The sequence below is a fragment of the Pantherophis guttatus genome, chromosome 5, assembly GCF_059756535.1.
Source record: "Pantherophis guttatus breed Tessera chromosome 5, ASM5975653v1, whole genome shotgun sequence".
NCBI classification, from domain to species: domain Eukaryota; kingdom Metazoa; phylum Chordata; class Lepidosauria; order Squamata; family Colubridae; genus Pantherophis; species Pantherophis guttatus.
Window position 1 is genome coordinate 70,088,898 of NC_142067.1, and position 27,682 is coordinate 70,116,579.

At 39.3% G+C, this 27,682-nt stretch overlaps 1 protein-coding gene across 2 annotated transcripts in view; it reads right to left on the reverse strand.

Moving 5' to 3' along the window:
- IL1RAPL1 (interleukin 1 receptor accessory protein like 1) overlaps nucleotides 1-27,682 on the reverse strand; it is a 2,053,286-nt gene that overhangs the window by 105,645 nt on the left and 1,919,959 nt on the right. For both annotated transcript variants that reach the window (XM_087895235.1, XM_087895234.1), the window contains exon 7: nucleotides 400-532. In XM_087895235.1, the coding sequence (XP_087751361.1) occupies nucleotides 400-532 (133 nt within the window). The remainder of the gene's footprint in view (nucleotides 1-399; nucleotides 533-27,682) is intronic.

Here is a 27,682-nt window from a genome sequence, read left to right on the forward strand (position 1 = left end):
ACCAAAAGCAATTACCACTATTTCCAAAGATTAAGAAACATCCCAATGAATATCACAGAAGGGATTTGTGTAAGTAATGAATTTCACACACACACACACACAGAAAGAGAGAGAGTTAGTATTTTATTGTGTAAATAGTTTCTAGACATTTTTACAGTTGCTGAATCTTCATTCTTGCTTTAACAGTAGACTCTAAAACTAGCAGTTTTAGAATACCTGCATATATATATATATATGAAACATCAATTTTCTATGCCAATCTCAATAATTGTACTGCAAAAGAACAAGGCTCAGATGATTTTCTGCACTGTAATAATGTCTATTCCTCTTTTAAATAGTATTTTATTCATTTCAGAAAAGTAGATATTAGTCTTGACAAAACATATATATATATATTACCTAATATCACTCTCCAAAACCCGACTTTCATCCAAATCCTCAATAAACTTTTCACCTTTCATCCAATACATTAAAGGACTGACTTCTCCACTGTATCCAAAGAATGCTCGACAAGTTAGATTAGCAGAATGGCCTGGAAAAAAGCATTAATAAAGAAAATACGTTAGACCCAAACTGGCCAAACTAATTTATTACTGGATTGACAATAAAGTAATGCTTTATCATATAAATCTTACATTACATGAAAGTTACTTTTAGGATTCTTATGTATTAAAACATTTTTGACCAAATTTTGAGCATAATACATGCTCAGTAGAAGGAAGTTAGTGTGGAGGAGGAAGGAAAGAAAGAGAAAACATCGGGGTCATTCCAAACATTAAATGAATTTTTAAATGAATGTTATAGAACAATTTTACATAATAAATGCCACTTCTCTTGCCTATGTTTAATGTACTTGAAGATACACATTATAAAATAAATCAGATATGGAAGTTTTTATGCATTAATGCCAAAACATTTGCAGCCTATGACCAAATATTTAATTGATAATTTCAAAGCAATATATTATTTTTTTTAAATAATGCATTAAGCCTATTCTTTCTACTAAATACAGATACACATACCTGAAGCAACTAAAATATTATTTTATTGACAATTATTCAAAAACAAATTAGTTATTTGGTTTTCTTTAAACAAAAATCATTTATATGTAGTAAGACACCTCCATAGTCCACAACATTTTTTAAAAAATCAAAAAATTTATAGTCAGTCGAACTCAAGTAGTGCATCACTGAAACTCAATATTTTATTACTAGTAAGCAAAAACACTTGTTATGTGATGTGGCTAGAACATCCAAGGCCTGCAAGTATAGTTAACTATAGTTCAGCAACATATGGAATACCACACATTGACCACTTCTGCCTAGATCATTGCATTTCCTGACATGTCATTGTATACTCCTCTTCATTTGCTTTATTTTGCTTGCTGTCATCTGAATGTCAGGTTTTATGGGAAGAGTACAGGAAGTGAGTTCCTCATTTTGTCATGTTCAACTTCATCCCAAAGAACTGTGAGACCCAGTTCTCAGATAATCAAAGTAGCATGATACTGTGAAGCTAAAAATGTCACTAGAACTATTATTAGATTCAGAAACAGTTGAATAAATACAAAGCATGTGTTGTGCACATGTTCAAGTGTGCACAACACATACTTACTTACAGAGTTCACACCAGCATATGTTAAAACTATTCAGTAATGAGAAAAGAAAATACACATGAATGTGAAACACCATTAAATATCACATTCTAGCAATCAATATGTTGTGCATAGCCATTGTCCAACTGCTGGAAGAATCAACTATGATCATAAGTAGTCAACTATAGAACTCAGTACTTCTCTTGACCCTTCAAAAATAAAGACAGTATAGAAATTATTATTTATTATAGTTGCATTTATAAAAATGATAGGATAAATGTTAAGAATATTTGATGGTTGGCTATAATAATAGAACCCAGGTCAGGAAAGGTTTGCAAAACTTATTGTTAATCAATCATACAGATAAGAATACAATTTTCAGATGAGCCAATTTCATACTGCATGCCTTTTTCTTAAAACATTTATGCAAGAAGACATGATATTTGGGTCCAGGTCTCATATTAAGTTGTACCTCTGACTTGTAAACATTATGAAAGATAGTGAATTTCCAAACTAGAACATGCATAAATAAATACCCATATTCATATAGCCATAAATAAAATTCCCTTCTATAAATACCTTACGGCGATATTAAAAGCAGAAGAAAAGTCAAGAAGAATCCATTTAAGTACTCTCCTTGTTTACTGAAGTAAGCATGCTATTAAGGTAATAGCAATAAAAGTTACAAGTCTAAAAGTATAACTAGATATAGATTCAAGAGTCAAGTGTCCATTTGCCCTGTGTCTCTTTGTCTGAAAAATAAAGCTGTAATACTAAATGAAAAAAATAAAGTATTGCCATATGTCCAGCTAAGAGGGCAAGACGTGTCAGGAGATAGACGACAAATCTTTTCATTATCTGCAGATACAGATACACACAGATTATCAGAGTTGGAAGGACTTCGTAGCTCATCTAGTCTAATGCCCTGCCCAAGCAGATTCTACACCATTTCTGACAGATGGCAGTCCAGTCTCTTCTTGAAAGCTTCTAGTGACGAAGCCCCCACAACTTCTGAAGGCAAGCTGTTCCATTGGTTGATTGCTCTCACTGTCAGAAAATTTCTCCTTATTTCCAGGTTGAATCTCTTCTTGTTCAGTTTCCATCCATTATTCCTTGTCTGGCCTTCAGGTGCTTTAGAAAATAGCTTGATCCTCCTGCTGTAAACGTATTCTTGGAATCTTTTGATTCCAGCAACTGCAGCCAGCACTTCCTTGTCTAGCTGGCTGTAGTTTCTTTCCGGTTTTGATAGGGTCTTGGAATAAAAAGCAATGGGGGCTTCTCTTCCATTCAGCATGCTATGACTTAGTATGGCCCCTATGCCAAAAGGTGAAGCGTCACACGTCAATCTTAATGGTAGATTTTCATTATACTGTACAAGTACACGGTCTGATGTTAAAAGTCTTTTTATTTGGTTAAATGTGCTTGCTTCTTTTCGTCCCCATTTCCATTCTACTTTCTTATCGAGTAGCCAGTGCAGAGGTTATGCAATCATTGCTTTCTGTGGCAGTAAAATATTATAAAAATTTAATAATCCCAGGAATGCTTGGAGATCCGTCTTATTGGTAGGGGTTGGGGCTTCTCAGATCGCTTTCAATTTGCCAATGGTGGGGGGTATTCCAGAACTATCAATCAAATATCCTAGGAACTCCACTTTTTCCACTGCCAGTTGACATTTATCCTTCTTTACTTTTAACTCCACCTCCTGGAAATGGCTTAATACTGTCCTCAGTCTTTGTCGTAATTGATCCTTGTTAATGGCTGATATAAGGACATCGTCAAAATATGGAACTACCCCTTCGATACCCTGTAAGAGGCATTCCATAAGACTCTGGAACAGTCCCGGGGCCACGCTTACCCCAAACTGCAATCGTTGGTATTTGAATCTGATTGATGACACCGCCAGACATGTGCTTCCACCTGACCCCTGGGAGACCTTTGGATTGGATGATTTACATTGGACAGTGGGAAGGGATGCTTTCTATCTGTAATTTTCATGCTCTCAGATCCTGCTTTTCTTTGGTTGTGATCACTTCATTTTCCAGCCAAAGTACCTGCTTCTAAAATAATGGAGTCTAGGTCATTCTTTCTTGGACTTTGAAGGAAGCATTCCTGACAGCCCCTCTATGCATCACTATAGTTTGGGCCTCTGCTGTGGCATCAGCTGTTGATACGCTACCTTGATTCCCATCACAGCTAGATCTAGGGGTTCGAACCATTCTAAACCCAGCAGGCTAGGTCGGTCCCAGTCTACAATAGTTAGCGGTAGCTGTCCCTTGAATTGTTTAAAACTTACATTGATACAATTCCCAGCACTGGAATTCAGTTTCTTTGGTAGTTTTTTAGGGTCAGTCTCTGTGGCTTGAGTTTGCGGATTGTGATGTCCAGTACCAACTCTTTGATTGTCGTCCAAGAGACCATGGAAAGGTAGGATCCTGAGTCGACCTCCATCTTACATGGTCTCCCTTCGATGTAAATGGTTGCCGCCATCTTCTTTGCTTTTCCCATTCTTGAATGCCCCAAAACTATTGTTTGGTATGTTTCCCCTCTCTCAGATTTGTTGTCATCTCTGCGGCGGCTTCTCCCAAACGGGTTCTTTCAGCCACTCTTCTGGAAACTCTTGGGATGCTGTGGGGGGCTGGATTGTCTGGATTTGTGGGAAACAGGTTGGGATGCTCTGCAGACTCTTGCGATGTGCCCTTTTCTCTCATATCACTGGCAGATGGCATCTCGGAACCTGCATTCCATCCTGGGATGGTTTCCCTAGCATCCGGCACACCAGAACCCTTTTCTTTCTCTCTCTGGATATCTCCCTTTCCAGTATGAACGGAGTTGGTGGACTTCTTCCTCATCTCCATCCTCGGATTCTGTCTCTGCGTCCTTGTAGTGGACAGTGGCGGCTTCCCTTGCTTGCGGCAATTTATTCATTTTCCACATTGCTACTGCAGATTTTTGGGAAACCTCCGTCGCTTCATGGAAAGTGATTCTGGGTTTCACTAGCAAACGGCTTTGTAGTGTTAGGTCACGAAGCCCCAGCACTAGATGGTCCATATTGGAGAACTCACATGCATTTGCGATCACTTGTAGGGTAGTGACAAATTTGCTGATTGACTGGCCTTCTCACTGGTCTCGCCGATAAAACTCGTGTCGCTGAATGAGTGATGATGCCTGTGGAGTGTAATGTGCCCTTAGGTTTCTCTCTAGTGCCCACCAGGTCATGGTTTTCAGCTCCGCCGGTGATGAAAGGGCTTTGGCCATTTTAAAAATGGCAGCTCCACAGTGTGTGAGGAAGAGAGCCCTCTTTCTCTGCTCGGACAGGCTCAGAAGGTTGTTTGCTTCCAGGAACATATGAAAGTGTTCCATGTAGGAATCCCAGTCTTCTCCCATAGGGTTGAAAGGAGCGGATGGAATAATCGAAGATAACTTGCGTTGGCCAATAGGTTTTGAGTCTGATGGCCAATGATTACCACGTGGAGTCTTTGTTCAGCGGTTGGTGTCCTATTTTCATCCAGATCCCACCTTCGTCACCAGTGTTGAATAGTGGATGGAGATAGATGCAACAGGATACTCGTAGTAGGTTTAGAACGTTTATTTCAGGTCCAGTACAGCAATGCAAACTGAACCACGGCAGCTCCTTTTAAAGGGAGCTGTCCGTGGCTTCATCCACAGATGTGCGTTTATTTTTCCCACTCTGACTTTGGACCCAATGTTTGGTTCCTACATCAGGCTATTCCAAATCTAACAATTTGGAGTGTATATTCATGTTACAAGTTACTCTTAAATATCCTTGGAATATGAAAGGAACTTTAAAGCCTAAACTTCTTTTAAAGTTATGATTGTTCTCCATAAAGTTTAGAAATTCCTTCCCTCTCCCACCTTCAATAAGAATTTTAAACACAAAACTCAACATTTATGAGACTAGTTACTTCTACTCTTCCTAATGACCTTGTTAGTGAATTACTAATTATGGGAGAAAGGTAACAGGAACTTTTGTTTTATTCCTGAAATTAGCATGTTCACTTGCATAATTAAACTTTATACTAAAGCAAATGTCACACTAGGAATTGCTCACACATGTCAAAATGGTACTTTTTAAAACAGGCAGAATAACATTCTTCAAAGATTTTAAAAAATTCTCAAGTGAGAGAAACATAGTTTTTTTCTTGGTGTTGGTTTGATATTGGATTATATATTTTAGAATGAGAATAAACGATCACTGTACTGTCAGAATTCAAATATGAAAATGCTAAAGAAATCTGAAGTAATTTGCTTTGGATGGTTAACCACAAGACATTTATTACACAGAAATAAAAATGAAAGAGAAGTAGTTTGTTGAAAGTAAAATTTTCTGTCTCTCTCAGTAAATTTCCGAAATATTTTTATTTCCTCCTGTCACTAAACACCTGCCCCAGATTAACTTTTCCTTGAATTACTTCTCCCTCTCAATTCCTCATTCCCCATTCATTTATTTAAAACGAATACACGAGTAGAATTAATATATGGTGCACAATATGTATCCATCTTTAAAGATAACAATAAACAAAACACCAGAAGTTCAATAAACAAGATCACCAGAAGAAGCAACAAACTAATTGTAACTAACAACAGGAGCTTTGTATGTTTTGTTCATAACCTATTATCTTCTAAGTCCAAGGATGGTTCTAAGATTGAATTTAGTTTTTAGTTTTTTGTTTATTTATATGCCGCCCTTCTCCGGAGACTCAGGGTGGCTTACAATGTGTTAAGCAATAGCCTTCATACTTTTGTATATTTATACAAAGTCAACTTATTGCCCCCACAATCCGGGTCCTCATTTTACCTATCTTAGAAAGGATGGAAGGCTGAGTCAACCTTGAGCCTGGTGAGATTTGAACTTGCAGTAATTGCAGGCAGCTGATGTTAATAACAGTGCTTTAATCTGCTGCGCCACCAGGGCTCCTTGTTAATCTTGTAAATCTTACAATCTTGTAAAGATTGTAAATCTTTATTTCTCTTTCTTAACATCATGAAGGTTCTAGTCAGTGGTATGTTAACTAGATTACTGTATCAGGTAAGCAGGCAAATTCAGTATCGCAAGTGTCCCTTATAATTTTATCCTTTTATAATTCTGTACCCTATAAGCATAAATGTACTTGCACAAAACTGAGGTACTTAGATTTTTCAGATTCTTTCCTATGTGCATTTACTATAGGAAGTAAACTTAGTACTAATTGAGTAGATATTGCTTTTCTGTGGATGAGACTAATCTGCAAAATTTGCAAATATGACAAATCATTCAACTTAGAATTTCAGACTTCCGGGGTGGTGTCATGGGGGTGTGGTTTAAGAAGACGGGACTCCGCTCTTTTTATCCGATTTTTTGTGTCTGGAGACCAGCAACGCTAAAGTTAAACCTTGTAGAGGACAGCAAAAGAAAAGAGAATACTCAGAGGCAATGGGATGAAGGGCAATCCTCCACAGCGAAGGGTGGATTCCCTGAAATCCAGCGCGGAAGAGACCAGCCGCTTCTTCGGCTAGGTCCAGAGGCGTGACAGCCTGAGTAAATGGCGAGGAAGTGAGAGAGTGAAAAACAGCAGGAAGTATTGGCACTAAAAGTTTAAGCAAAGTAGAATACCACACTACTTCTCTAAATTGAGGAAATCTGTCAAGAAGTCACTGAGTGAGCCTCCAAAGGCTTCAGCCACGAATGTGCGTTTATTTTTCCCACTTTGACTTTGGACCCAATGTTTGGTTCTTACGTCAGGCTATTCCATATCTAACACCCCTCCCCTCTGGAAAGGTATTACGCAGTCAGGATTCTTTATTGCAACATTTTGATGGTGGCAATCCTTCCCAATAATGAAATCTGCAAATTTTTCCAACTATCCAAATCCTTTTTAATCTGTAATACTATTTTGTCATAATTATCCTCTTTGATTGAGGAACCTCTTGCCATTAACCAGATCCCTAGATATTTTATTTTCTTGGTTACTTGAATTTGAGTATTAATTTCCAAATCTTTTTCTTGTTTCTTAGTAAGGTTTTTGGTTATTAGTTTTTATTTGTTTTTATTAATCTTAAATCCCGCTACTTCTCCAAATTCTTCTAATTTCTTAATTAATTTTGGTCCTGATTCTAGCGGTTCTTCTACTATGAACACCATGTCATCGGCAAAGGCCTGAACCTTGTATTCTTCATTCTTTATTCTTAAACCTTTTATTTCTTGATCTTGTCTAACATTTTTCAGGAGAATTTCCAATGTTAATATATACAAATGTGGAGAGAGTGGGCTTCCCTGTCTTATCCCTTTTGTTATACTAAATTGTTCTGTTGTATTGTTGTTCATGATTACTCTTGCCTTTTGTTTTGTATAAATTTTCCCTATCATTTTTTCAAATTTTGTCCCAAATTGCATAAATTTTAGTTGTTCCATTAAAAATTTCCAATTCAGATTGTCAAATGCCTTTTGGGCATCAAGGAAAACCAGTGAAGCTTGTTTTTCCGGGTGTGCTTTGTAGAATTCTAATGTATTTATTATTATTCTCATGTTGTTTTTGATTTGTCGCCCAGGAAGGAATCCATTTTGATCTGGGTGTATATAGTTATTCAATTTTTTTTAAAATTCTTTCAGCTATAATTGCTGCAAATATCTTGTAATCTGTGTTTAATAAGGAAATTGGTCTGTAATTCTGTATTAAATGCTGGTCCGTATAATCTTTAGGAATAATGGTTATTATCGCCTCCGTCTAAGTTTTTGGGATTTTTGCATTTTCCAGAGCATCATTGTATAATTCTAACGTTATTTCTCCCAATATTTCCTGTGAATTTTTATATAATTCCACCGGTATCCCGTCCGGACCAGGTGTTTTGTTATTTTTTTGTTTTTTCAGTGCCAATTCTATTTCCAGTTTAGTTATTGGTCTATTTAGTATTTCTTTTTGTTTTTCTGTGATTTTATTCATTTCTGATCCTTCTATATGTTGTTTAATTTTTTCTTCCTCTATTTCTTCCGGGTGGTATAAATTTAAAAAAGATGTTTGAATGATTTTCTTTTTAACTTCTCTTCTGAACTGTATAACCCCATTCTCATCTTTGAGTTGGTATATCATTCTTTTATCTTTTTTTTTTCAGTTTGTATGCCAGCCATCTACCAGTTTTGTTCGCGAATTCAAAATAATTTTGTTTTGCCATTTTTATTCTCTGGGCTACTTCTTTTTGAGTTATCAGATTTATTTTATGTTTAATTATGCTCCTTTCCTCTTTTACTTTTTTGTTTTGGGGATCTTCCTGTAATTTGTATTCTGCTTTCTTTAGTTTGTCATATAGTTTTTCTTGTTGTTGTCTTCTTTCCTTATTTTTTCTCCCTATATACGCAATCATCAATCCTCGTATATATGCCTTTGCCGTGTCCCAAATGTTTTGTAAGGAGGTGTCTTCTTTTTTATTTATTGTAAAGAATACATCCAATTCATTTTCTAACATTTGTTTGTACTCTTTATCTCTACATATATTTTGGTTCATTGTCCATCTCCTAAATCTTTTTTGTCCCTTCCATTTAATAGTTATTGGGTTATGATCTGCCCATTCGTTTACCCCTATTTCTATTGTTTCTAAGCCAGTCCTAATATCTGCAGTCATCCAGGACATATCTATTCTGGACCAAGATTGGTGTGGGCAAGAATAGAATGTGTATTGATTTTCATCTTTATGTATTTCTCTCCATATGTCTCTCAATTTTAATTCCAATACCATATTAAAAAAATATTTTGGTAGTGTTTCTTTTTTTTATTTTTCTTGTTGCTCTTGTAATCTTTTTTAACATCTACTATGGTATTATAATCTCCAATTAGACAAACATTTTCATATTCCAGATATATTACTTTGCTGTGTATTTTTTTAAAGAATTCATGTTGGTTTTTATTAGGGGCATATATTACTATTAATAATGATTTTTTTCTTCCATTTCTAATTCCACCATCCACCATTACAATTCTACCCTCTTCATCTGCATAGATTAACTTTGATTTTATCTTTTCTTTTACATATACCGCTACTCTTCTTTTTTTGTATCAATTATGTGTATAGTTTTCCTATTTTTGGATTCTCTAATAGTTTTTGGTGTTCTTTTTGATGTGTATCTCTTGAAAACATATCACATCTGCTTCCAATTTTTGTAATTTTATAAATGTTTGTGTTCTTTTCTTTGGTACATTTAATCCATTTATGTTTACTGAAAAGGGTTTAATTGCCTCTTCCATTGCCTACTGTTGTTGTTTTTTAGTGTTTCTTGTCTCCTTCCACATTCTTGCTTTCGCCTTCTCTTTCCTCTCATTCTTTTTCCTGGGTTTTTCTCATTTCTCTTTCTCGCTCTATTTCTTTCATTTGTTCTTTTTCCTGGCTTTTGCCCGCTGATTCCTCTTTGCTTTCCTGTTCTTCTTCCTGTATGAAATGTAGATTATAAAATTCTCTTGCCTTCTCTAGTGTATCTATTTTATATTTTTTATCTTGCCATGTAATTAAAATCCCATCTGGTGTCAGCCATCTAAACATTACTTTGTACCTAATCAGTTGTGTTGTTAAAAATTGATATTGTTGGCGTTGATTTCTAATACTTCGTGGTATTTGTTATAAAATTATAATTTCTTTACCTTTGTAAATCAAGGTTTCTTCTCATGATTTCTTATATACTTCATCTCTGGTTTTTGTTTTGTTTTTTTTTAAATTTGATTTATATGCCGCCCTTCTCCAGAGACTCAGGGTGGCTTACAATGCATTAAGCAATAGCCTTCATACTTTTGTATATTTATGCAAAGTCAGCTTATTGCCCCCACAAACTGGGTCCTCAATTTACCTACCTTAGAAAGGATGGAAGGCTGAGTCAACCTTGAGCCTGTTGAGATTCGTTGTTGTTGGTTGTTCACTTTGTAAATCTAATATGTACTTCCCTTGCCAATCGATGTCTTCTTATTTAATTAGTATTTACCCGATAAATTTCATCAATCTGTCCTCTTATTTCTGTCTTATCCCTCTGTATTATTTCTGACACTATTTCTGCCATCTTTGCTTCCAGGTCTTCATCTTTCTCTTCAACTATGTTTTGGAAATGCAGGAAATACAAAGCTTTCTCCCATTCCAACATTGCTATTGAATATGAGAGTTCCTTATTTAATTGTTGAGATTTCTGCTTCAATGTGTGCATTTTTGTCTCTACTTGATCTATTTTTGTTTCCATGTTTTTGATTCTTTGTTCATTTTTGGTTATTATATGTTGAATGTCCCCAATTTTATCATTCATATTCTTAATGTCCTCTTTTACTTCTCCAATTTCATTTTTAATTTCTGTATGAAGCATTTTCATTTCTTCATGATTGTCCGCAATTTTCTCTTGTAAATAAGGTTTCTTGAATCATCTGGAACATATATTGCATGGTATTTACTGTCATTTGCGGTTTTTCCTCCCCACCCCCCATCATATTGTCTATTATTCTGTGCAATAGGGGTGATGCCACTGTTGGTGTAGGATTTATAGTTGGTTTTTTTTCCTGTTTTGGCTATAATTGTTGTCATTGACATTTTTAAAGCTCTTGTAAAGTTTTTCCACACTATCATATCATTATTTTTCCTTAATTCTTAATCAAATTTTTTTGGGGTAGACGTATTTCTGTAAGTTTTTCTTATACAAAAACAATTTTAAATATTTGTATTCTGTATAAATTTCAACTTAATTTAAATTCATCCAGTATACAATATAATCAGGTTTTACTTTGCAGTATATCTAATCAGTACAATTTATTTAATTTACTTCTCCTCTGCTTGTCTATTATTATTTTTTTCTTCTCTTTTTTATACCCTCTATATATTACTATACCTCACTTAATATCTTATTCATTCATTCATTGATTCTTTATACTCTATAACATTCCACTCTTTCAAACTCTGTAGATTAACAATGCAATAATTAATTATAACTTTAATATGATCTTTTTTCTTACTATAATACACACACACACACACACACACACACACACACACACACACACATATGGTAAGTTTTCTTGGGTATATATGTGTGTACAGTTAATATCTCGGGTTTCTTCCTGTGTAATTGTAACCATATCCTTAAAAGAGTAGTAGCGACATTTCGACGAAATCACATTCGTCATCTTCTGGCTGAAGTTCTCGGTTTGGTGCTTATGGGCAAACTGTGTGATCTTAACTGATGTTTTTATATGAAAAGAGGCAAAGGTGTATTCTGATTGGTCGACAGTGTTGTTGTATTCTGATTGGCTGATGATGTAGCTGTATTTTGATTGGGTGGAACCGCTGTTGCTTGGTTGAGGGTTAATGGATAAGTTATGCTGGAAATGGTGGCAACACAAGCATTATGATGAATCTTTGATCTATGGTTTATATTTTGCAAAATGTGTGCTGATAAATGTTTCCAAGCAACTAAGTATTGGACTTTCCCTCTGTGGATCCTAGAATCAAGGATTTCCTTGATTTCAAAGTGTTGTTCACCTTCAATCATGATGGGAACAGGTGGTGTAGATGCAGGTGGACTGAGAGATGAGATTACTTCTTGTTTGAGTAAACTGATATGGAATACTGGGTGGTTCTGCCTGAGTGTCTTTGGAAGAAGTAGTTCAACTGCTACTGGACTGATGATTCTAGTAATGGGGAAAGGTCCAATGAACTTTGGCCCTAGTTTCTTTGATGGTTGTAATGATTTCAAGAATTTTGTAGATAAGTATACTCTGTCTCCAATATGAAAAAGTTTGGGTTCCATCCTTTTCTTGAATCTTAAAAGCTTCTCTAGCTTCCTGTAAGGCTAATCTAACCACTGGCCACGTGTTTTGCAAATTATCCATCTACTCCTTAAGTGAGGGGATGGTGGGTTCTTCTGTGGGTAGTTCAGGCATGGGGCTGAAATCCTGGCCTGTTACTACTCTAAAAGAGGTAAAACCAGTGCTTGAATGTACAGCATTATTAAACGCAACTTCAGCAAAAGGCAAAAGTTCAGTCCAGTTATCCTGTTGAAAATTAATAAAACATCTTAAATATTGTTCTAGTACCGAGTTCAAAATTTCAGAATTACCATTAGTACAAGGATGAAAAGATGTGCTCAACCCCTGGCCAGTACCAAGTAAGCCCAAAAACGCCCTCCAAAAGTTGGAGGTGAATTGAGCCCCTCTGTCAGAGATGATCCTTTGTGGAGCACCATGAAGTCGATAAATGTGTATTAGGAATAATTTGGCTAAACTTTTAGCAGTTGGGATCTTTTGGCAGGGTATAAAATGTGCCTGTTTTGAAAATAGGTCTGTCACAACCCAAATAACAGTATTTCCTTCACTGTTTGGCAATTCCAAGATGAAATCCATAGCGATCTCTCTCCAAGGCGCTGAAGGTTCAGCTACCTTCTGCAATAGACCTGGGGATTTCCCCTGGTGTGTTTTTGCTGCTGCACAAATGGGGCAGCTAGCTACATAGCTTTCTATGTCCTTTTTTAGTGATGGCCACCAAAATTGTCTTTTAATCAGGTGTAAAGTTTTCACAAACCCAAAATGTCCAGCTAATTTGGAGTCATGGCACTATACCATTAAGCATAGTCTTTGGCTTGCAGGGACATACAACTTCCCCCCCCACCCAAGCCAAGTCTTCTTTCATCAGACAGCTGGATTTGTTGCTCAAAAACCATTCATCAGTGGCCAATGCTTGTTTAAAATTTTGGGTGATGTCATTGTCTGTCACTGTTTCTTGGTTTTCCTGGGATCTGGTGACTACTTTAGTGGCTAGTTGATTGTTTTTTACTATAGGTTTGATTACTTCTGACTTTGCACTAATGTATTGCAGTTTTCTGGATAGTGCATCCACCAGAAAGTTTTCCCCCCTGGGAGGTATTTTAGAGTAAAATCAAACCATTTAAAGTACTGAGCCCATCGTACTTGTTTTGGGGAGAGTTTCCTTGGGGTCTTTAGGGCTTCTAGATTTTTATGATCTGTCCAGGCTTCAAAAGGGGTCTTACTACCTTCTAGGAAGTGCCGCCAGGTTAACAATGCCCAACGAACTGCATGCGCCTCTTTCTCCCAAATAGCCCACCTTTGCTCAGTCTCATTCAACTTTTTGGATGTGTAAGCGCAGGGTTGTAGTTGGTCTTGCTCATTCTTCTGAAGCAGGACCGCTCCTATTGCTACATCGCTGGCATCTGCATGTATGACAAATGGTTTTTCCGTGTCCGGGTGTTGTAGAATTGGTTCTGCCGAGAACAGCCGTTTAAGTTTTTCAAATGCTGCCTGGCATTCCATAGCCCAGTTCAATGGTTGCTTTGGTTTAGGGTTGTCCTCCCCCTTTGTTTTTAAGAGCTTGGTGATGGGGAGGGCAATCTGAGCGAACGCAGGGATAAACTGGCGGTAAAAGTTGTCAAACCCCAGGAAGCTCTGTAACTGTTTACGTGTGTGTGGAGGGTCCCAATCAAGTACAGCCTGCACTTTTAGAGGATCCATCTCAATCCCCTGGTGTGAAATGCGGTATCCCAAATAGTCAATCTTCTCTTGATGGAATTCACATTTGGAAAGTTTGGCATAAAGTTTGGCAGCACGGAGTTTGTTTAAAACTGCCCTGACTAGTTTTACATGTTCTGCTTTGGTCTCGGTATAGATTAAAATGTCATCCAAATAGACCAGAACCCCCTTATATAAATGCTGATGCAGCACTTCATTTATTAACTGCATAAACACTGCAGGAGCTCCTTGCAACCCAAAGGGGAGCACCTTGAATTGGTAGCAGCCGAGGGGGGTGTTAAATGCCATTTTCCACTCATCCCCTTCCTTAATTCTGATATGGTAGTAAGCCTCCCTTAAATCCAGCTTTGAAAAATTTTTCCCTTTAGCGAGGTGTTCTAACATATCTTTCATAAGGGGGAGAGGATACATGTTCTGCACACTGATAGTATTAAGGTTTTGAAAGTCAACACATAGGCGTTTTGAGCCATCTTTTTTCTCTCTTAACAACACTGGAGCTGCAATTTTTGGTCTGGCTGGCTCGATGAAACCCCTTGCTAGGTTTTTCTCAATGAATGTTCTCAGCTCTTCCAACTCCCTTGGTGACATGCTGTACATCTTGGGTTTAGGGAGTTTCACGCCGGGTAAGATTTCTATTACACAGTCAGTGGCGCGGTGGGGGGGGGAGAGCTCATCTGAGGCTTTTTCACTAAAAACCTCAGCTAAATCCTTGTATTCTATGGGTATGCCCTCAATTGGTGTGGCGTGACCAGGCATGGCTGTTTCTTGATTCTCTGCCCCCTCAAGTCCTTTATGTGGATACTCAGCAAAAGTCACCTTCCTCTGAAATTTTATGATGCCTTGTTTCCAATTGATTTGTGAGTTCCATCTTTTTAGCCACGCAAGGCCCAGAACCAACGGCCATTCCATGCCAGGTGCCACTATAAAGGTAAGCCTTTCCTCGTGGCTTCCGATGCCTATATGTAGAGGCACAGTGGCCAGAGAAGCTGGCTCCCCTCCTGCTATTGATCCATCTAGTTGGCAGAAAGCAATGGGGGTTTTCAGCTTTCTTATGTTAATCCCTAACTTCCCTACTAGGGTTGGGCTGATCAAACAACGGGTGCACCCTGAATCCACTAGGGTGGGGATACTTATCTCCCTGTCCTGGTTTGGGATAAATAGTCTTAAGGGGAGGGTAAGTGATTTAATTGGTTTGCTTACCAGTGGCTCATCATCTGGATCACTTCCGAACGAGTGTGATTCCTCCTGTTCAGATGCCAGGGTTTCTTCCCAAAAGAGGGGAGGGGATGGAACTTCTGTGGTTTGCCTGCTCCTCAGGGCAGTCTCCTTCCCACGCCAACCCGGTTTTTCAGGACCCTCCCCCGGTGGGTGGTTCCAGGCGGGTGTTTGCGAACGACACTCTGCAGCTCGGTGCCCTTCTTTTCCACACTTGAAACAGGATGAAGATCTCAGGGAGAATGTGGTTTGTGGTTTGTGGGGCTCCTGCTTCCATTGGGGTGAGGATTTCTTCCATGCTCACCCCGCTCGATACTGGTTTCTGGCCATATCGATCTCAGCTTCTTCGGCCATGACATACCATTCATCTAGGTCATTCGGTGCCCCTCGGGCCATGCAGGCATTGTATAGATCATCACTCAGTCTGTCCTTGAAACAGCTCACCAAAATATCTTCCGGCCAGTGCATATGACACGCGAGGTCTGGAATTCTTCAGTATGCTCTGCTACTAGCCATCGCCCCTGCCTCACCACCTTAATGCAGTCGCGTGCTTTGCGATCTGCCAGTGGGTCCTTGAACCAACGTCGCAGGGCCATCATGAAACGGTCAAAATTCCACAGTTCTGGTGCGTTGGTGTTATGTAGGGTCACCATCCATCTGGCTGCGGCACCCTCTAGGGCTAGGGTCACAACTCACACTCGGGAGCCTTGGGTTTGGAAATCACACCCATACTCTTGCATGTAGATGAGTACATGTGCCACAAAGAATCCTAATTGTTGTGGATTCCTATCAAACTTCATCCCAAGGGGGGGGGGAGTTTCTCTTTCCAGTTAAGGAGCCTGGGTTGGTTGGGAATGGGCGCCGGTGTGCGTGCTGCCTGGGGGGAAGGGTTTGCTGGGTCTTCTCCCACTGCTGCTGCACCATCTGCTCGATAGGCAGGCTCCAGGAGGGGGATGCCTTCCCTGGCATCATCCACGACTGCTGCCCTCTTTGGTTGTTGTCCTGGCTCCCTTCGGATGTTAAGGTTTTCCAAAGTCTCCATCACCAATTGGGTTATATGCCTCTTCAGATAGTCCTCCCTCAGGGGTGCTTTGGTCAGTCCCCCCTGGTCAGTAAGGGCTTCTAGTTCCAATTTCCACCCCAGTTTTTGGTTGCCACGGTTGAGGGTGACTCCTCTGGTTCTCTCATCCCAGCCATCTTTCTTCCCAATGCCAATCAACCAGTGGGGTTTTTCTGGATTCCCCAGGGTTACCTCATCCTCTCCAATGGGTTGCATGCGACAGGCATCTGACTGGGTGGTGGTTGCTGTCTCTCCCCAGCAATCGGTTTCTCCCAGCTCTCTGTTTTGTTCAGACATGATTTGCAAGGTCCCCTCAGTAGAGCGAAGATTGCTTCTCTGGGTTGACCATTTTGCAGATTGTGCTTTCTGTAAGGATCGCCTCTCCTTCCAATTTAAGAAAGTACGAACTCTTGAAACATAGTTGTTCAAGGATTCTTTTATTAAGCAGAAGTGAAAACCATCCAGATAAAGCACAATCTGAATGCCCTTAGGCAAAGCAGTAGGATTAAAGTGGTAGAGACCCCTCCCTTTAAGTCAGAATGCAGATTTCAGCCAATACACAAGTGTGAAGATGTTTTCTTTACTATTTCCTTTGAGAAAACCCGAACAAACATGCATTCCCACCACTACCCTTTAAAGTGAGACAACCCACATGGCTATCATTAAAATTCCCAGGTAAAGGGAATCTCAGGCTTCCTTGGCGCCAGAATATAGGTTGTAAAATATCTGATGACACAGGCCATGCTAGTAAATCGAATCCAAGTCCCCCCTTCCTCCACTTGAATGGCAGCATGACTTTTAGGGATCTGACAGTCACCACCACACATCCACGCAAAAAGCAAACCCACACCGATGAGACACGACCACAAACCAGAAGCCAGACCACAGCTGCATCATTAGCCCCTTTAAACCCCTCCAATCCATACATGAAGCAGACTGACACCCACCATGAAGAGGTGGCACGCCCACGAACACGAAGCCAAACAACAGCAACACAGCTCACCAGCTCAAATCCCCCTGCTACTCAGACTAACCTGAGCACAACCAAGCCCCCACCTAAACAGAACACACACCCAGCCAATCAGAGCACAGCCAACCCCCCATCCAATCAGAGCACAGCCAAACCCCCAACCAATCAGAACACACCTCCACCCAATCAGAACACAGCCAAGCTCCCACCCAATCAGTTCACACCCCCACTGGCAGTTAAAAGGAAGAAACAGCTGCAATCACACAGATTGCTCCTAGAAACACGAAGCCGAAAACACCAGCCTGAAGATGACAAATGAGACTTCGTCGAAACGTTGCCAAGAAACCTCCAATTTTACGCGGGAGAAAACCCGAATAACCAAAGACCTACATACAAACACCCACGAAAACCTCAGAAAACACACACACACACACACACACACACACACACATCCTTTTCATAGGTTTTATATGTGTTTTTCTTTTAGCCAGGTTTCTCCTACGTAACCAAGATTTTTCTTTCTACAGCCCTAGTTCAGTGGAGTCACATCCACTCGATTCTGGGCTTTTTTTGTTCTGGCAGCCAGCAGGCCCTATGCTGCCCTATGCTGACTAGTGAGAGACTTATATAGATCTATTTCTGGCTTGTTAGCCATCATCAGTAAGCCACACCCACAGTCAGGTTTCTGGCAGCATAGGGCCTGCTGGCTGCCAGAACAAAAAAAGCCCAGAATCGAGTGGATGTGACTCCACTGAGCTAGGGTTGTAGAAAGAAAAATCTTGGTTACATAGGAGAAACCTGGCTAAAAGAAAAACATACATAAAACCTACAAAAAGGAAGAAAAAAGTAAGAAAATAGATATTGTACCTTTACAGGGAGGATACATGAGTGTAATTACAGGGGGAAGGCAAGGGTGTGGGCCTGTTACACGCGCAATGACTAAATTGATCAGCATCCCATAAAAGCAAGCAGCTCCTCAACGGGGATTTTATACTCTGACGAAGTCGGTAGGGGCCGACGAAAGCTTAGCACAAGTTTTAAAATAAAAATTTTTAAACTTTTAAACGTTCCGGAGATTGTGATGTCTATCGCCTCTTCTATAACTATACCTGGAACTCACATCTTTAGGACAATTCTTTATATATATAAATATATATATATATATGTTTATGTAAGTGTTCACAGGTATGTATGTGTGTATAGTTAATATTTCGGGTTTCTTCCCGTGTAATTGTGGATATATCCCTAAAAGGGTAGAAGCGACGTTTCGACAGAATCCCATCTGCCATCATCATAAGCCTGATGATGGCAGATGGGATTCTGTCGAAACGTCGCTTCTACCCTTTTAGGGATATATCCACAATTACACGGGAAGAAACCCGAAATATTAACTACACACACACACACACACACACACACACACACACACACACACACACACATATATATATATATATATATATATATATATATTTTCTGAGGTTTTCACGGGTGTTTGTATGTAGGTCTTTGGTTATTCGGGTTTTCTCCCATGTAAAATTGGAGGTTTCTTGGCAACGTTTCGACGAAGTCTCATTTGTCATCTTCAGGCTGGTGTCTTCGGCTTCGTGCTTCTGTGATCACACACATTGCTCCTAGAAGCACAAAGCTGAAGACACCAGCCTGAAGATGACGAATGAGACTTCGTCGAAACGTTGCCAAGAAACCTCCAATTTTACGCAGGAGAAAACCTGAATAACCAAAGACCTACATAAAAATATATATATATATATATATATATATATATATATATATATATATATATATATATATATATATATATATATATATATACACACACACACATATATATCTACAGCTTCTAAACTGAAAGTAGGGGCCCGATGATGACAAGTTATGAGAGCTTGTTGAAACGTTGCCAAAATAACTTTTAAAGTGTTGGTTAGGATTTTAGCCAAAGTTTTAAAAGCCCTTACAAAGTGTTTTGTTGGGATTTTAGAGGATTTTGAGCTGGAATTTTAGCCAGGATTTTAAGATTTTAAGCTTTTTAACCAAGAGACTTTTAATGATGCGGGAAAACACCAGAAATTTTAACCTTTTACATATATATATATATATTCATTTGGTTTCTCCGGTTTTTCTCCGTCTCCAGTTCTCTTTGTCCCGGGGGTCTTAACTGTCACTATTTCTCCTCCCATTCTGACTGACCTCTTTTTCTGTTTCGTGCTGCACTTCCCTCCTAATCCGTCGCTGCTTGTTGGACTTAATTTGTCCATCTCTTTTGCATCCTCTTCACTCCGCGCTTCTGATTCTCCATTTTTTCCAATTTCCTTCTTCTGGGTTCGTTTCATCTGCCACTAGAAACTGTTTTTTTCACTCTTTGCTTCCTTTCTATATGGCTGCCAATGCTCCTAGTCCACCTTGCAGGCTGACTTCCTTTCCACCAGTTTTAAAGGGATTAGTCCTTTGTCCTCCAGGTGAAAGCATATCAACTAGGGGCTTCAGAACTTCCCCTTTTATTTCCCAATCTCTATGGAATCAAGAGTGCCCTATAAGGGCTCCTGATACAGAGTTCTTTGGTTTTGGATACAGCATCCCGTTTTCTCACCCTCTCCACGATGATGTCACCATAACATTATCAGCAGCAAGGAAAAGCAGCAAGGAAAACCAGTTGAAGATGTTTTATAGATGGCATTTACCACCGACAAGAATTGCAAAGATGTTCCAAAATAATGACCCAACATGTTGGAATTGTACGAAAACCCATGGAACCTATTACCATCTATGGTGGACACGCCTAGCGGGGAAAAAATTCTGGACAAATATAAAGAAATTGTTAGAAAAAATAATAGATCAACCAATAGAAAGAAAACCAGAAATGTTTCTACTAAGAATATTTATGAGAACATATACCAAAGAAATAAAATATCTGATTTTACACATCATAACAGCGGCTCGAATTACGTATGCACAAAAATGGAAACAGGAAGAAACACTGAGATGGACAAGTTAATAAAAAAAATTTTTAAAAAAAAGAAGAGACAGATTACTATACAATTTGGAACAAATGGTATGAATGGCTTGAGGGCAGAAATAAAGAACAACACAAATAGGGGAGAAGATAAAATGTAAAATATGTATGTAACAAATATATATTTAAATATACATTGTAATCAATCAAAAAGGGGACAATGAAGAAAATGAAACAATATGAGAGACATGGAAGGGGGGGGGAGTCACAGTGGAAAGCAGACCATGAAGAAACACTTGTTAAAAAGAGGATATATTTATATGTTGTATGTTATGTGTTTGTCATAATGTGTAGTAATAAAACAATAAAACTTTTTTTTTTTTAAAGGAATTCCAAGAACTATTAGACAATTTGCTGTTGCAAACATACAATGAAGTACTAGAGAATACGAAGATACCAAAATCCTGGACAGAAGCTTTAACATTCATCCCCAAAAGTAATACTGAAAAACTTCAGAACTATAGGCCAATCTTGCTGTTAAATGCCAATTATAAGATATTTATGGGCATAATAGCAGAGGGGATTAAAATGAAATTATTAAATCAGACCAAAAAGGTTTTTTGCCCAACAGATACATCAAAAATAATATCAGAACTATTATAAATGTACTTGAATATTATGAAGCCCACCCAGACAAGCAAATAGCTCTGATATTCTTACACGCGCAGAAAGCTTTCAATAACTTGAATCGGGACTTTATGATTAACCAATTAATAGAAATGAATTGGGGGGGGGGAATTTTATAGAAATGATCAGAGTGATTTATTCTACCCAGAGAGCAAAAATAATGATAAATGATGAATATATGGAAAGTTTTAATATAGAAAAAGGAGTACGACAGGGATGCACCTTGTCCCCCCTATTATTCATCCTATCCACAGAAATATTAATGTCACAAATTAGAGAAAATTCGGACATAAAAGGATTAAAAATTAAATCACAGGGATATAAAGTCCAAACATTTGCCGATGACCTGGTATTCATTATTGTGGAACCCTTAGAATCTGGACAATTACTATTTGAAGACATAATCCAATTTGGTAAAGTGGCAGGGCTCAAAATAAACAAGGAGAAAACTAAAATGTTGACCAAAAACCTAACAAATAAACAGAATGAGAAATTAGAGGAGAAATTGGGGATTTTGAGAGTCAAAAAAATTAAATACTTAGGAATACAGATATCGGCAAAATGCACCACAATAAAAAAAGGTAATTATTACACACTGCTACAAAAAATTCAAAAAGATCTAGAAATTTGGTCCAAATTGCAAATATTGTTGATTGGTAGAATTTCAACTATAAAGATGAATATACTACCTAGACTGCTATATTTGTTTCAAACTATTCTGATCAAATTAGAGAAAAAATTCTTCAAACAATTAAATAAAATTACATCAAAATTTGTTTGGTCAGGGAAGAAACCTCGCATCAAATTTAAAACATTGCAAGACAGTAGAAGTAGAGGCGGCTTTGGTCTCCCAAATTGGGAGCTCTATTATCAGGCTGCAGCACTAACATGGCTTAAAGAATGAATTCACCTACAAAACAAATGAGTACTAATGATAGAAGGTCATGATCTCCAGATTGGTTGGCACAGTTTTCTCTGGGATGGGAAAAATAAACTTATTTTCAAAGACATTTATTAAGAAATGTCCTTTTACAAGTTTGGGAGAAAATTAAGAAGGATCATTACACAAAAGTCCCAATTTGGTTATCAACTATGAAAGCAATATTACACCCAAACAGTTGAGTAAAATGATAAGATATGCAGAACTGCTTGATGAAAAAGGGGAATTAAAATCAATTCAAGATTTGAAAAAACAAGAATTAAATATGGAATGGTGGCCGTATTTACAAATAAAAACTAGATTCAAAAAAGATCAGGAGCAATATGGCATACACAGAGAACAATTGGATATAGATAAAATTTTATTAGGATCAGGGGGGAAATGATCACAAAAATTTACAATTTCTTATTAAAATACAAAATTGAAGATGAAACAGTAAAAGAAACAATGATCTGTTGGGCAAAAAATATAGAATTAGAAAAGTGTGGGAAATTGTGGGATAGAAACTTATAAATTAACAATGGCAGTAGCCTATAAAGAAAATTTGTATAAAATGTTCCATAGATGGCACTTGGCACCAGTGAGATTGGCCAAAATGTTCCCAAACTTATCACCTAATTGTTGGAGATGTGGTTACAAATTAGGCACGTACTACCATATGTGGTGGACGTGCCCCAAGATAAAAATTTTTTGGCTTAAATTAAAAATTGGCTGGAGGAAATTATCCAATTAAAAATGGAATTTAAACCAGAACTCTATTTATTAAGAATAATTAACCCCAAAATAGAAAAATCTTTACAATATTTAATACTTTATATATTAATGAGTTATTGAGGGTCCATTACCACAGAGCTCGTCTCGCTTTTCCCGATCTCCAACTGAGGGATATGTTCAGGGGGGCCCCCAGAGAGTATTTGTAAGCCATCTGATGTAGTTGAAAAATCGTTGAGAATGCAGTCGACATGTGAGGGCCCGACAGAAATACTGGAGAGTCTCCAGTTGACACGAAATCGCCATAGACCAATGTATCTGGATGATTATGTTTGTAGTATACGGTTTCCCCGAGGAAGGGGAAAGGGATGTTATGTCCGTGCAGGTGTGAGCAGAGAGTTTTCTTCTGTCACGCAGGTGTGGGACATATTTTAATGTTATTGGTTAAAGGCTGATAATTTTCCTTTAAAAGGGGCTATCAGCCGGAAATTGCATGTTGGTTTTACTGAGTCATTATCTGCAATAAACATTGCTGTTGGAAGTTTGGCTTCTTGTCTGTGTTCCTACTCCCACACATTCCAGTCACACATTTATATATACATACATACATACGCTTTATTTAAACCAAATTTGTATATCAGTGATTGCATAACTTCTATAGATGCCATATGTAAATAAATAAAAATACACCCAGACAGGTATACATCATGGGGACATACATGGACATATATGCATAGAATTAAACAAAATGGACCATGTTCTGAATCAGTCTGGGAGGGGCATGGCTGGTCAGGTGTGGCGAGGAGAGATCAGGCGAGGCGCCCCTCAACGTGAGTGATGTTGAGTTAGCCATGCCCAACTACATGACCACCCAGCCATGCCTACCCAGCCAGTCATTAGGGAAGAGTACTAGTTGTTAAATTATTTGAATCCCACCACTGGGTATACGTACACATTAGGTAAGACCTGGCTCAAAAACAGTAACTGTGAGAGGGATGGAGTCCTAGTGGATGACCATTTGAATATGAGCCAGCAGTGTGCAGTCACCACCAAAAAAGGTAATACAATCCTGGGTTGTATAAACAGTGGCATAGAATCAAGATCATGTGAAGTATTAGTACTGCTTTATAAACTCTAGTAAGATCACACTTGGAATACTGAACCCAATTTTGGTCACCACACTACAAAAAAGATGTTGAGACTTTGGAAAAAGTTTAGAGAAGAACAACTAAGATGATGAAAGGCCTGGAGACTAAAACGTATAAAGAACAGTTGCAGGATTTGGGTATGGCTAGTCTAGAGTGCGCCCAAGGGGTGGGGCCAAGGCAGCAGAGCAGCCACTTGCTGGCTCCAGGGTGGCTGCTAGGGTCAGATCTAAAGCTGATCAAGTTCCGGCCCGGATGGCCACCACAAGCCTCCATGTCCTGCTCGCCGGCCTGGCCTAGCAAAGCTTCCCTTTTGCTCCTGTGCCCATGTGGGAAGTGCTGCCAATCTCTCCCCCTCCCCTTGTCCCTTCCTGAGCATGGAGGAAGGAAGGAGATGGGAATGAGAAGGAAGGAAGGAAGGAAGGAAGGAAGGAAGGAAGGAAGGAAGGAAGGAAGGAAGGAAGGAAGGAAAGGAAAGGAAGGAACGAAGAAAGGAGATTATGAGAGGGAGGGAGGGTCTGAGGAAAGTCCTGCCTTAACAACCCTGCTACCTTTTCACCTTGCCCTCTCCTCTCCTGGTGGTCTCCCATCCTATAATTGAAGATGCTTTGGTTACAAATTCTGGTCTCCTTGCCTCCCTCTGACCCACATATTTTGCCCTTGCGGACACACCATGAGCAACCTGGCCAAGGACAGGGAGCAGAGCAGCAGCAGCAGCAGCAGCAGCAGCCTCGATGGTGAGGTAAGTGTAGCAGGTGCCTACTCATGGAAGCGGGGCTGGGCTGGGCTGTGGGGTCCCTGTGCCCTGGGAGCTTGAGGGCCAGGCTGGGCGCTTGCCTTCTGGCCATCCTCTACACCGCCATTCTCCGGGTGGCCTGAGAGGGATGGTGAGGCACCTCTGGTGGATAAGGATGTGCCGCTCACCTGCTCTTGCCTCCCTCTGCTGGAGACAATGGATCCCCCCAGCCCCACCTGGGCCATCACAGGCACCCCTGACATGGGCGACATTGAGCTGGCCATGCCCACCCAATTGGCTGTGACCACTCTGGCCATGCCCATCCAGCCACCTGTGGTGAATCATAACCCTGATCTGGCCCACAATGAAATTGAGTTTGACACCCCTGGACTAGAACATTCTCTTCAATGGTCAACAGTCAGGTAAACAGGGATCAGTATCAGACATACAACCAGGCAAAAAACAATAGTCCAATTAAGGAACCAACAAAGAGCAAACCACACACCTCCAAAACTGATAGACTGATTATGTGCCATCAAGTTGTTTTTTATACATAGCACTCACATAGATACATTTTCTCCATGACACCTATTCTTAACCTTTCAGATTTTCCAATGATGCACTTATTGCACCATTGCAATAACAGCAGGTGATAGTTACAGCTAGGAGAGCCTTTGCACAACTTCGCCTTCTGCACCAGTTCCTGGATCAGGAGTTCCTGTGCTCAAGCCCTAGTCATCTCACGTTTGGACTACTGCAATGAGCTCTACATGGGGCTATCCTTGAAGAGCATTTGGAAGCTACAGCTGATATACAGTGCAGCAGTGTGGCCAGTTCTTAGGACTCCTATAATGGCCCTTGTTACACCAGTGCTCCATGTGCTGCACTGATTGCCTGTTTGCTTCCAGGTGCAATTCAAAATATAGATTATCAGCTTTAAAGCCATGCATGGGATGGCTCCAGGTTACTTGAGGTACTGTCTCATCATGATGTGACTGGCCTGCCCCACCCATGCTGGCAGAGGGGGCATACTGTGGAAACTGTCAGTCAAGAAATGTCGGCTAGCAATGTCCAGGAGAAGAACCTTCTCTGCCCTTAGGAATATCTTGCCCCCTGCGGTGAGATCGGCTCCCACCCATTTGACCTTTCGCAAGAACCTCAAGATCTGGCTCTGCCAGATGGCTTGGGGCCCCAACAGGGCAGTAGCATATTGGAGCTGGCTGATTAAGAGCTAATCACACCTCCCCCCTCCCACCTGGTTCCCTCTTTCCCCATTGTCTGACCATGATTTTACTTTAATTTTATTGCCATTTTATTGGGTTAGAAATATTTATTTCTGATGATTTTCATGTATGCTGTAAGCCATCCAAAGTCATTTCAAAATGACATGAGCAGCAAATAAATTTAATGAATAAATAAATATTGCCCTCAATATAATTGAACTTATCCACCTGGCTGGTGGTGGTTTTCTTCTTTTTTCTTCCATCTTTTCCAGCATTACAGATTTTTCAAGAGACCTACATCTAGATCTAGACATCAGATGCCCAAAGAAGGATAATTTGAGCCTGGTCATTTGTGCCTTGAGAGAGAACTCTGGATTGATTTGTTCAATGATTCATCTGTTTATTTTCTTGGCTGTCAGCAACCTTCTTCAACACCAAAGTTCATAGCATCAGTACTCTTCCTACAGAGCTTCTTTAAACTTCAGCTTTCATTTCCATTGGGTGTCACAATGAATATTGTTGTTTGCACAGTGCTGATCTTTGTAGGTATAGACATATCAGGTAGGTAGCAGATTATTCTCAAACATCCTAAAACAATTATTTGTGCTGTCCCGCTCACTCACATACAAGAGTGGTTTAATGGATTTATTAATATTCCCCAGCAATTCCTTTCACCAAAAACTCAGAACTGTCTCAATTAAGTCCAGCCAAAAGCAGACCAATGCTAGTCCATAGAACAATAGCCAATGAGACCACAAGACACTTGAAAGTTTCCCAAACAAGATAACTCACCAGGCAAAATTAAATCCACAATACAAGAGGATTAACGAGGCAAGAAAAGTCCAGAGTTTACAAGGAACAATCCAAATCAATGTTCGGTGTGAATCCAAAGCAAGGCAGGAATCGCAACAACCAGGAAACACGCAATTAGGAAATGAACACATAATTCCCAGCATTGTCTATCTGCAGTGCTAAATAGCCAGCTTCCAATGCAGCCCATCAAGAAGGGCAAGTCTGTCTCCTCGCAAGTAGTTGGACTAACTTTTGCTGCTCCTGCTTTTTCTCTGCCCTACATGTTCAGGTACAGAAGGCAGTTCCTCCTCCTCATTGCTGCTCTGCAGCTGCATGCTTTCCTCACCTGAAGCCTCGGGCTGTCCTGCTACAGCTGTGCTTCAGCCAAATCCCTCTCAGATGGCTGCTTGGAGCCATTGACCAACTCCCCTCCAGGCATCCCTGGAACTCGTTCATCCTCCATCTTTACCTTGAATCCTCCAAGCTGACATTTGGAGTGGTATTTGGGGAATCCTCCAGAGGAGTCATCACAGTATTGCTTCCAAAGATATATTTTGTAGTTAAATTTTCAACATTTGGCAAAACAACAGCTGATGGAACTAGAAATATTATGCTTCGGTGACCATGCACATTTTCATGTTCTATGGCTATAATGCCATTAGCTATCATTTATATTCTAGTGATAAGTATAGCATTTATAACAAGGGCATTGTGCATCACTGCACAAAATTTCCACTCACAATGTGAATCCGCTGTGGATGTTCCAGAATCCATTTTCTAACCAGTGTTTTAAAAGTAGACCAGAGAACATTGCCCCATGTAAAAAATAGATATTGGAGAACACAGAGAACTGATGGATAATAAATGCAAGTTTTTGATATTATTTTTTATATAAAGTCACTCTTGACTTATGTTTGTGGTGAAATAATTGATTAAATAACTTATCAGTGTGAACAAACTCTTCCCCTCTTAGCCACATTATTTACTTGGGAAAAAATCAAAATCATTATATGAAATGAGACTTTAAAAATGAAGAGGCGTTTGTGCTTTTTAATAAATTGGATTTGAATAAAGGCTGTTTAAAATGAAGGATGGGGGAATCTCTAAAATTGGAACCATCCTTGTTCTGTGGTTTAGTTTCAAT